Here is a 12,782-nt window from a genome sequence, read left to right as displayed (position 1 = left end):
ATCCTTTGTAATACTAGATTCAACTGTCATAATTAATAGTATCCTTTGTAATACTAGATTATAATTAATAGTATCCTTTGTAATACTAGATTCAACTGTCATAATTAATAGTATCCTTTGTAATACTAGATTCAACTGTCATAATTAATAGTATCCTTTGTAATACTAGATTCAACTGTCATAATTAATAGTATCCTTTGTAATACTAGATTCAACTGTCATAATTAATAGTATCCTTTGTAATACTAGATTCAACTGTCATAATTAATAGTATCCTTTGTAATACTAGATTCAACTGTCTATAATTAATAGTATCCTTTGTAATACTAGATTCAACTGTCATAATTAATAGTATCCTTAATGTAGATACTATCCTTTGTAATACTAGATTCAACTGTCATAATTAATAGTATCCTTTGTAATACTAGATTCAACTGTCATAATTAATAGTATCCTTTGTAATACTAGATTCAACTGTCATAATTAATTACTGTCATAGTATTAATACTATCCTTTGTAATACTAGATTCAACTGTCATAATTAATAGTATCCTTTGTAATACTAGATTCAACTGTCATAATAATAGTATCCTTTGTAATATAGATTCAACTGCTATAATTAATAGTATCCTTTGTAATACTAGATTCAACATAATTAATAGTATCCTTTGTAATACTAGATTAATAATTAATAGTATCCTTTGTAATACCAGATTCAACTATCATATAATAGTATCCTTTGTAATACCAGATTCAACTGTCATAATTAATAGTATCCTTTGTAATACCAGATTCAACTGTCATAGATATTTTCATTAGCATGTGGATGTCACGGAAAAATTCAAACCCAGTTCAATAACTTCCTTTTAATACTTTTCCGATAGTTCATAAAATCTATGGTACTATTGAACTTTACTGTTCATTACAGGGTACCAGTATTTTCCAGTAACTTTGAGGTTATCCTTTGTTATAAAATAACCAACAGATTATACAGTGTTTTCCAACAACATGTTTAACACAACGTTACGAATATCGAACATATTATATAACACATCGATATCCAATAACCTAGAAGTTTCACGTCTTTATTCATTAAATTAGAAGTTACACGTCTTTTTTCATTAAACTAGAAGTTACATATCTTTATTCATTAAACTAGAAGTTACATATCTTTATTCATTAAACTAGAAGTTACATATCTTTATTCAGTAACCCACAAGCTTCACACGGTACTTCAGAATTCTGTACATGTTACGATACAAATACTTCTGTGAAGTCAGATAAACTTTATAATACTCGTTGAATTACGAGATGCCAAACAATAAAGTAAATATTAATTATCTTTAATGTATTATTTTCCCACAGATTTACTCAAAATAATTTTTTTTTCTACTTTTCTATCATTTTGAAGGTAAATGATGGTCAGTAGCTATCACGAAATGTCACCAGAGGGCGCTAAAATGAACAAGTTGTTAAAAAGACAACCGTGAAAGATACAGATGTAATTTTATCACTTTTCAGCCACTCACTTCGTCGCTATAACAATTGTTACAGTATGACGTCACTGCATATTAGTTTTTCTATTGGTCCATGTTCGTTCTTTCTTTCTTCATCCTTCAATCACTTTTCAATCGCCCGCTGTTTTCTCAGCGGGTTCACATGATACTTGATGTGATTATAATGTGACCAATACACTCAGACATAGGTTTTGAATTAAACACTGACGGTTTTATGGCGTCAGAGACCAAACAACAGAAAATATATATTTTGGACTCGTGTAGTCATATTTGAAGCACAAACGTTCAGCTTGTAGTTCAGTCATCTTTTGACCAATTTGAAATCTAATTTCGGATTTAGACTCACGATTCAAACTTAGATTTTGAGTAATACACGAGACAGGCGTATAAAGAAAACTATTGGTTGTTCTAGTAGTGACGTCACATTTTCAATTTGTCAGTAGCCACAGGTGTGGTTATATGTTTGTGACGTGTTCTGTGAGAACTGTCTGCATGGAACATGAGAAAACTCACTTGTTGTTAGATAAGTTATTTTATTTTTATTTCGTGTTAATTTATTGCTAAGTTTATTTTGTTTTAAGTTTAATAAAACCGGTTCAGTACATTATAACAAAAGTTAAAGTTTCTAGTTTTTCCGAACTTATACAAGTCCTGAAAGTCGCGTGAAGGTTAGATTATTTGTCAATGTCACTTGATGAGAAGTTTTATATAAAAGCGTCCATGATTAGTTACGACTTAGTCTGTGTTTGTCAGTTTTCAACTAACGAAGAGAAATATGTGTAAAGAGATAACATTAGTTGTTCTACTGGGGATAACACTGGGTAACTTGTCAGTAACAACAGGTAGGAGTTGTTTGTTGTTTGTAACGATCATGAGGAAAATCATGTTTATAATTATGCTATTTCATTTTATTTCATAAAATAAATTGATTTGTTTTGAGTACAGCTTTAGAATTTCGATGTCAGGATATATAGCACACAATGTTTCATATGGTAGAATTACCTGGAAAATAATTGTTTAAAAATATTCTAACTGTGGACGTAAACTGATGTTAGGTTTAAAACTTTCACTTTTCAATATAGTGTATTAAACAGTTATTATGTATCCTAAGGTATTCTAAATTTAATGTACCTAGTAGGTTTGTTTTTGTTTCTTTTTGAATTTTGCACAACGCTACTCGAGGGCTATCTGCGCTAGCCGTCCCTAATTTAGCAGTGTAAGACTAGAGGGAAGGCAGCTAGTCATCACCACCCACCGCCAACTCTTGGGCTACTCTTTTACCAACGAATAGTGGGATTGACCGTCACATTATAACGACCCCACGGCTGGGAGGGCGATCATGTTTGGTGTGAGGGGGATTCAAACCCGCGACCCTCAAATTACGAGTCGCACGCCTTAACACGCTTGGCCATGCCGGCCCTTAAATAGTAGGTGAGGGTGGTCAGGCGTGGCAAGGTGTATTAAAACGTTCGCCTCGTAATCTGAGGGTCGCGGGTTCGAATCTTAGTCGCACCAAACATGCTCGCCCTATTAGCCATGTGGATGTTATGATATATCGGCCCATCCCATTATTCGTTAGTAAAAGTGTAGCCCAAGAGTTGGCGGCGGTGGGTGGAGATGACTAGCTGCCTTCCCTCTAGTATTTCATTGTTATATTAGGGACGACTAGTGCAGATCGCCCTGTGTAGCATTGCGCGATATTAAAAAAACAAACAAACAAACAAACAAACTTCAAGAAGAAATGATCACTTTTTCCTTTAACAGGTCTGGATAAAGACTGCAAGTCTCCACCTGTTATAGGACCTTGTGAAGCAATTATACCAAGATATTACTACGATCCCGAAAGCCACCAGTGTAAGAAATTTAATTTCGGTGGTTGTGGCGGGAACGGAAACCGATATGAAACAATAGCAGACTGTTTGTCTTCTTGTTCAGGTTTGTTAATAATGTTTAATGTCTTATTGTTGTTCATTAAACTTTGATTTAACTGGAATACAGTAAAGATGTAAGCTATACTTACGGCTGGAATAACTTTATATTAACTGGTGGTAAACCTAATATCATCATATCAACTAGTTGTAAACCTAACATTATTATTATATCAACTGGTGGTAAACCTAACATTATTATTATATCAACAAGTTGTAAACTTAACATTATTATTATATCAACTGGTGGTAAACCTAACATTATTATTATATCAACTGGTGGTAAACCTAACATTATTATAAAATCAACTAGTTTAAACCTAACATTATTATTATATCAACTGGTGGTAAACCTAACATTATTATTATATCAACTGGTGGTAAACCTAACATTATTATTATATCAACTAGTGGTAAACTTAACATTATTATTATATCAACTGGTGGTAAACCTAACATTATTATTATATCAACTGGTGGTAAACCTAACATTATTATTATATCAACTGGTGGTAAACCTAACATTATTATTATATCAACTAGTGGTAAACCTAACATTATTATTATATCAACTGGTGGTAAACCTAACATTATTATTATATCAACTGGTGGTAAACCTAACATTATTATTATATCAACTGCTGGTAAACCTAACATTATTATTATATCAACTAGTTGTAAACCTAACATTATTATTATATCAACTGGTGGTAAACCTAACATTATTATATTATATCAACTTGTGGTTACCTAACATTACATTATATCATTGGTAAACAGTTGTTATTATATGAACATTATTATTACCACACATTGTATATTTAAACACATTACTGATTACCACTTTTGTTATTTACCACATTACTCATTACCACACTTGTTATTTACCACATTACTCATTACCACACTTGTTATTTACCACATTACTCATTACCACACTTGTTATTTACCACATTACTCATTACCACACTTGTTATTTACCACATTACTCATTATATTTCGATTGACATCAGAAATGTTTGTAATTAGTTCATATTTTTCAAACTTCGGGTCGTTATAGAAGTTGATGGATCCAAGAATGGTTAACATAGAAGATGAACAAACATCGATACGGTGTGTGTGTTTTCTTATAGCAAAGTCACATCGAGCTATCTGTTGAGTACACCGAGGGAATCGAAACCCTCATTTTAGTGTTGTAAATTCCAAGACTTAGTTCTGTATCAGCGGGTGACGTTATAAGTAGGTAACTTATTTATGTTTTAACTTCTCTCCAGATCAAGACCTTAATATTTTTTACTCCATAACCTAAAAGTGATATTAAAATAAACTGGAGTTGTGTAAGATTTGTTAAAAGCAATGTTTAGAATGGATCATGTATCACATCTGTCATCAACTACATACAATGTAGTTTGACACATTGTTCATTAATTTGAAGATAATGAAAATAAACAAAAAGTAAACCAGATGTTTATTATTCTTTGATACGTTAACAACGTGGGTTAATAATAATAATTAATCATTTTAAAACTGTAGTATTTTGTTTAACTTTGGAAAAATATTTTAAACATTACTTGGAATTATTAACAACTGATGTAGATAATACTAATACAGAAACTTTATGACGTATGACAAGTACAGAAAATTATATCGAATTATAGCTTAGCTTTTTAAATCACGTTTTCTATAATAGTGTTTAATTTGAATATTAAGTTATCCTGACAACTAGGATAATGTTCAGCGAAGCTCTAAAGGGTCTTTATTTGTAATTGAAGGGAAACGTAATAATGAATGTTTGTTCATGATGGAACGTTCAAAACTCTAAGAATTATTTTATTATTGAGTTATTTATTTTCACATGATAATCTATATAAGGAATCATGTTGGTTCTATACGTTCACCTAAAAATAATTTTGAATTAACTGATTATAGCTTTTATGATACTGGTGACAGTTGGTCAAAAATGTCAAATACACAAGGGATAACAGTGAGTTTATTTTATCGCTAACACTTGGTAAAATGAAATCGATATTGAATTACAGAATTTTCTAAGAGAAATCAAAGTTGCTTATGTTCTATACGATTGTTATTAATTAATGATAGTTATAATGCTGTAATTAGAAGTGTTAGAAATGTAACGAAACAATAAGAAGGTTTTAATGCAGCCAACAAAGGTATGCAAAAGAAAATGTTGAGAAAACATTGGAAGAATGTAATAAAACATTAAAAATGTATATTGTAGTGTGAATGTTTTAATACACTTCAGTGTAATAGTGTGTGTGTAAAATATAACATTTGAAAACTAATTTATAAAAAGAAAACAATGCAACACTTAGAGAACTATGTCTTAATACACTTGAGATATTCTTTTACCAACGAATACTGAGATTCGCCGTTACGTTATAACGCTTCCATGGAAGAAATGGTTAAGCATTTTTCGTATTACAGGGATTCAAACCAATTTAGGATTACCAATCCAACGCCTTAACCCACCTAACCATGAACTATATAGAAGCAATAGTATAAATATATAAGTATTGTCGGTATCTGAGATTTAGATAAAACTTTAAACAGTTTTAAAGTCACCTATAAATGATGATAATAATACAAACAATACTAACAATGAAAAACGGAATAAATAAAAAATATTATATTACAGGAACGGATAGCATATTGCTACTGAATCCACTACATATATCTGACCTAACACATAACATGAACATAATGATATAAAAATAAATACATCTTTGTGAAGATCGGGTTACAACATCCTTATTTTGATAATAATAGTGTTAAAAATACATATTGTTGAGAATATTATTATATTAAACTAACAACAGACTTGCATGTAATTAAATATGAATGTTCGTTACTAATTTAGACAATGATTTCCCTGTCATCCATGTACATAAACACTGTCCTTAGTAATATTGTTTGTATTTGTTAAAACATGTAATTAAAATACTTATAAGTGAACTCAGGTGTTGAGATGTGTTATACAGTCGTACAGAACTGTCCGTGTTTCTCAGTAAACACGTTTTGATAAAATGTAGAACTTATTAATTGAAGAAATAGTGTTTTAGTCGTCATGGAGACATTATTGTGTCGTATTATATCGGCACATAGTTTATAGTAATCACGTGAATGTTTGTTTGTGTTTCGTATTCTGTTGATGTTTATTTAAAGAAATGTTAGAAACGTCTCTTGCGTTTTGTATTTTACAACTTTTGTCATAAATTGCCCCCCAGTGTCTCAGCGGTATGTCTGGGGACTTACAACGCTAAAATCCGGGTCTCAATACCCGTGGTGGGCAAAGCACATATAACTTATTGTGTACCTTTGTGCTTAATTCAAAATAACAATAACTTCTCATAAATTACTTGTTAAGTTTCAACTCACAATTTTAGAATGTTCATGTCGAGGTATATGGCACAGAAATGTTTCATATCTTAGAATTGCCTTGAAAGACAACTATTTTATAATACTTTTACTACAAGCATAATTTGTTGATAGGTTTATAATTTTCAAATATAACTACAGTGTATGAAAAAGTTAGCTTTAACTATTACACTTAACAACAATTTACGACTGACAGTGATTTTGTCATACCTCCACAGGCCGAGCTAAAGACTGCAAGTCGCCACCTGTTTCAGGACCTTGTACAGCTAATATTCCCAGTTATTATTACGACCCAGACAGCCACAAGTGTAAGAAATTTATTTTTGGAGGCTGTGACGGGAATGAAAACCGATATAGAAGTGAAGCTGACTGTTTGGCTGCTTGTTTAGGTAGTGTGAAGATATGTATTATATTTACAAACAGTACTTACAAGAAATGTATCTACTTTAATAACGTTAAATATACACCGCACGTATTATTTATATATCTATAATAGTTACTCGAGAACCAAACTTTAGAAATGTTTTTAATAAAGTAGGTATCTCTATATATATATGTGTTGTTGTTTTTTTCAGGAATGTGAACTACTTGAATATTTTGGGAAAAGCTGACGTTCGTTGACGAGACGGATTTGATTTTTATTACATTTCATTCTCAGATACAATTAAACATGTTTGTCTTGAGCACATTAATATTAATAACAGAACATGATGTCTTATGCGTTATTTTAAATTGTTATTGTAATACATGAAAATAAAATAATTATTTGTATAGTAGAATGGAACCTTATTAATTTATCTTTTTTATTATAATCTCAACAAGAAACGTGCATTTGAAAAATTTTCCTAACACAGCATCACTATTCAATAACCAACGGTTACTCACAACACTTCAGAATTCTTTAGTTATGACAACACCATCAATTCTCCCATTAAATTAACACCAATCTAAGTATAAAATTAAATAAATGTAGTTGACAAATTATTAATAACTCAGATAAATTTTACAAGTAGCTGTATACCTACTAGATGTCTAATAATAAACCAAAGCATGTTTGTATAACATTCTCACAGACCTACAAAGATAATTCCTCTTAGGTGTACCGTACTGAAGCTAAATAATCTTCAGTAGTTATCGGAAAACCCACTAGAGGGCAATAAATGTACTATTTGATTTTTTGGTTTGTTTTGAATTTCGCGTAAAGCTATACGACGGTTATCTGCGCTAGACGTTCTTAATTTAGCAGTGTAGTACCAGAGGGAAGGAAGCTAGTAAAAAAAACATTCAAGGAGAAAACAAAACTTAGTGTCACTATCACCTTCTAATAGCACGTGGTCATCCTCAAAATACTAACTGAACCCGACACTGGTTACCTTGGAGGGTTAGAAAAGGCAGTTTTATTATTATATATTTTTTTATATTAGAATCCGGGTAAAAGGGGTCTCATAATCATGAATATTAGAAAGGAGATATGTACGAAGATCAAATAAATGTTTAATTCACCTAACTACGCCTGGCCCCTAGCTGAAGGAAAACAAGTCTTAAAACATTATGCATGTATACACAGTATAATGGTTTAGAATTACGGTATAAACTCCGTATGTTGAGGAGACTTTTCAATAACCAGTTGACGACTTATGGTATTATACGAAAGGCCTCTTCAGCAGTGATTTGTTAGAAACTAAAGATAGGTGCGAAATTTTACTCATCTGACTTTGAACTGAAAACGGACATATTAAGTGAACAGAGAGAAACATCTCCAGATAATATAATTATCACAAATCTTTAGACTATTGTAGTTTAAATTAGAAATGTAATAATATCACATTCAGCATCACTTCATCTCAATGTCGTTTGTTATGGTTTTAAGTAACTATGTATCTGTAGAGAAAAGAGACGAACTGTTTATATATTTATTTTTAATTCTTCTGTTGTTTATTAACGTAAATCATAACTTACAACATGGTCAATACTCTCTGACATAGTTTTGATTTAAACATTTTAAACAATTTTATGAAGTCAGAAGTCAAACAATCGAAAATATTTATCATGGACTCGAGTACAGTCATATTTAAACCAATCAAGATAAAACATTTTCATTCTCCCAACACCTGACGTATAAAAAACTTAGATTTGTTCAATTTGAGTACTTTTAAGAGGATCAGAACTCGAAATCATAATATGAAGGGGTTGGTCAGTTAGTCGGTCATATTAGGACCAATATTTATGGAATTATGTGCAACGATACTTTTGTACAGATTTCAAACAGTAAAAGAGACAATTCTTGTTTTAGGTTTAGCTTTTGAGCTAAGAAAGCATAATCAAGAAGGTATTTGTGTGTATGTTAACCGACTTACATGAGATTTGGTACCAAGATAATTTGTTACAGGTCGAAATCAGTGATATAGACAGTTTTCGATTTTAATGTTTTTCACTATTGTTAAGGTATCAAAATTAACCATGTTGTGACTGCATGGCGGAGGCATTTTATATTCGTCCTAGAATGCTGGTCTTTGTAATTTCTAATATTTGAGCTTCGAGAAGTCCCAGGTTTCTGATCAAACATGTGGTGAAAGTCGGATTTTTTTTCTTATGCTGTTGTTGTTTTTTCAAAAGTTTAACTCAATACGGTTTAAAATTCCAACGAGATTCTTGTACAGATTGAAACGAAGTTACAAAGGCTTAGCCAGAAATATAGTCCTGATTTTGTTTGTTCTTCCAGTATTTACATATCTCGAAAAGCTTGCTTTATCATTTTATAATTCGTTTCAACTACATTGCGTTATGATTGGAATATGAAATATGTTTTCGTAGAATAAGATGAAGTTGACTTAGTTATTCTTGTACTCGTCCTATCAAGTTTGGTTTAGATGGCTGTTCTAGATTTTATTTGCATTAGGCCTTGTAGGCGAAACTACCTGAGAAAAAAAATAAAATAATGGTGAATAATTATAAAACAATGTATAAACGAATATAATCAAGTTAACTTTATTAGACATATTAAGAAAAACACACAGTAGCGTATCGGTATATCTGCGGGTTTCAAAAACCGTAGTGGACAGATCACAGACAGCCAGGTTCGAATCCACGTCCCACCAAATATGGTCGTCCTTTTAGCGGTGGAGGCATTATAATGTGGGGTGAATCCAACTATTTGTTAGTTATAGAGTAGCCCGAGAGCAGCTAGCGATGGATGGTGATGACTAAGGGCCTTCCCTCTAGTCTTATACTGCTAAATTAGGGACGGCTAGCACAAAGTAGCTTTGTGCGAAATTCAAAACAAACAAAAAAAAACTAAGTTTTCTTTACAATGTGAAAGCATTTCAAATCTCACCATAACAGTAAAGTCAGAATGAAATTAGCTCGAATAATAATCTACTGAGAGGAAAACCCGATAACGGACAGTAAAGTTTCGTTTTCTCGGATTCAATCAGACAAGCTATGAAAATATCTGTTATCTAATATACATCTGACAATTAATATCTGTTTACCTGTGAAAATAAACCCGTGTTTTCTTTTTGTGAAAGGAATATATTCCACAACAACCGTTTTGAAAACAGTAATAACTGAAATCGACACCAGGTTATCGTATTTGTTTGTTTTTGCTCCAAACATGCTCGCCCTTTTAGCCGTGGGGGCGTTATAAATCTACGGTCAATCCCACTTTTCGTTGGTAAAAGAGTAGCCCAAGAGTTGGCGGTGGGTGGTGATAACTAGCTGCCTTCCCTTTGTCTTACACTGCTAAATTAGGAACGGCTAACACAGATAGCCCTCGAGTAGCTTTGCGCGAAATTCAAAAATAAAACAAAGAGTGATTAATTATTTTGTTGGGGGAAGAGGTCTCGTGCACCTGACCCTCCTGGGTATTTAAAAAATAACATACCCAAATACCCACACAGAAGAAACGAAATTACTTTGAAAAGTTTTCTGTTTGTTAAGCCTTTCTTGTCATTTCGATAATAACATAGATTACAGTTCATAGATTTTCATTGTATTACTTACTATCTGTTTAACAATAATATTTAATTAATAATAATTACTGAAAAATGTATTATTAATTCTTTCTTTTTTCCTTTTATCTTCAATATAAATTCTCGAAAGTTAATATTTAATCTCAATAGATGGCAGGACCAAGTACATTAAATTATTTGGATTGGTTAATTCATATATCAAGGTACACAGTGGAATATCTTCAGTGTTTCCATCACCGATATCGAATCTAGAGTTTTAACTTGAAATTCTCTTCAAACCTACTTCTGACCCAAGGTTGTTTGTTAACGCTGACTTTATTCTACACTGAAAATCATTTATCTAGGGCTTGTCTTCTGTGATGAACATTTACCCCACCAGTGGGTTATTTACTTCCAGAATAATTTCTTATGGAACGTAATTCTGATTAATTTGGTATTTCACTGTCTTTCTGTTAATTCTCCATATCCTTGATTAATATCTATTTTACTCGGAGATTAGTTTTATTTTTAAACACTAAATGTCTGATTATAATTACAGTTTTCAAGCACTACTTATAAACTATGGTTTATTGGATAATTATATCAGGTTAATGTTTGAAATGTAGGCTTCCTGTGTGTATCATAACGAATGACAAGTCGATTAATAAGAATTCATGTCAGACTTGAAATTCGTTTTATTTGCCAGTATTAGGAATACAAAAGAATACATAATACATCATTCTGTGTTATTAATCAATCGAACACAAACATGTTTAGATATATTTGACGATAAACATAAAGTATCGTCTTCTTATCCACGATCTTCAGTTCTTCCCCAAATATTCATCTCTGTCACATTTCTGAAAAAAAAATTTATATATTACTGAGGTCTCAGTTTTAGTTACAGTTACCATTTTAGTTACAGATAGATAAATCTGGTCTCATTATTACTTGTGTGAGTTACTTCTTAGAGCCACGTAACTACTCATGGTCAAGAATACCAACCTGGTGGTACCTCACTTGGCATGCTCGACTTTTCACCCTTGAAACAGTTAACGTGAAGGTCAACCCAACCATTTGGTTGCAGATGTACCAGGGCTGTGTTCACAATGACTCTTTTCTATCCCTTCTAAACAGGTCACAGCTGGCACAGATTTGAACGAAACTATATAAAACAAACAACACTTGTTTGACAAACGTGGTCAAACTAAATTTTGTTTTTCAATATTTCTGTGGAAAGACTTTCTTAAGTGGTTAAAATTTTTTCTCATTTTAAAATACAATAAGTATATGAATACTTTATTTATTTATAACAATACTTTAACAATATTCTTAATACCAATGTTCTTAACATCAGTTTAAGGATATTAAATTTTTCCGGTAATTTAAGGACTAATCGAAAACTATAGATTTTTATTACTTTGTTTTACATTCTAGTTTATTATACGAAGAGTTTGTTTGTTTCGAATTTTGCGCAAAGCTACACGAGTACTATCTGCGAGTCGAATGCCTTAACCCATCGCTGTGCGAATATAGTGAATGTACTGAACATGTGTGACAAGTAACTCACATAACAGCAACATTTGAAAATCTAAAACTATCCTGGTTACCTAAATATTCTGTTAAATGTCTTTCTCTATAGAGACGTAAGGCCTAACATGATCCTTGAAATATGAAATTATATATTGGTTAGGGTCGTTTCCAATAATGGATGTTAGTATCTGTAAGCTCCAGAAATTGATAAAATACATTTTAAAATGTTCAAATGTAATAAATATATGTTAAAAAAGAAATTCATGTCGTATTCTCCAGGCACTAGATAACTAATCGGTTTATGATTTTATAAATGAATTCAATAAAACTACAGTATCACAAAAACAATGTGTGGATTCAACAAAACTATGCATTTAATTGTTGATAAACGTAAGTGGTTATAACGGTAACTCAGTACGTGGTTCTAACAATACTGTATTATAAATACCATTTTACTA

General features: G+C 31.5%; 1 protein-coding gene across 1 annotated transcript; it reads left to right on the top strand.

Moving 5' to 3' along the window:
- The first annotated feature begins 1,923 nt into the window (after window positions 1-1,923).
- LOC143226647 (kunitz-type serine protease inhibitor A-like) lies at window positions 1,924-7,617 on the top strand. The gene is made up of 4 exons (XM_076457877.1): window positions 1,924-2,359; window positions 3,282-3,452; window positions 7,060-7,230; window positions 7,417-7,617. The coding sequence occupies exons 1-4, from the start codon at window positions 2,293-2,295 to the stop codon at window positions 7,422-7,424; spliced, it is 417 nt and encodes a 138-aa protein (XP_076313992.1). The 5' UTR covers window positions 1,924-2,292; the 3' UTR covers window positions 7,425-7,617.
- Window positions 7,618-12,782: the final 5,165 nt, after the last annotated feature.

The sequence above is a fragment of the Tachypleus tridentatus genome, chromosome 9 (genome assembly GCF_004210375.1).
Source record: "Tachypleus tridentatus isolate NWPU-2018 chromosome 9, ASM421037v1, whole genome shotgun sequence".
Taxonomy (NCBI): domain Eukaryota; kingdom Metazoa; phylum Arthropoda; class Merostomata; order Xiphosura; family Limulidae; genus Tachypleus; species Tachypleus tridentatus.
Note: the sequence above shows the minus strand (reverse complement) of the source record. Positions and strands in the feature narration are given on the sequence as shown.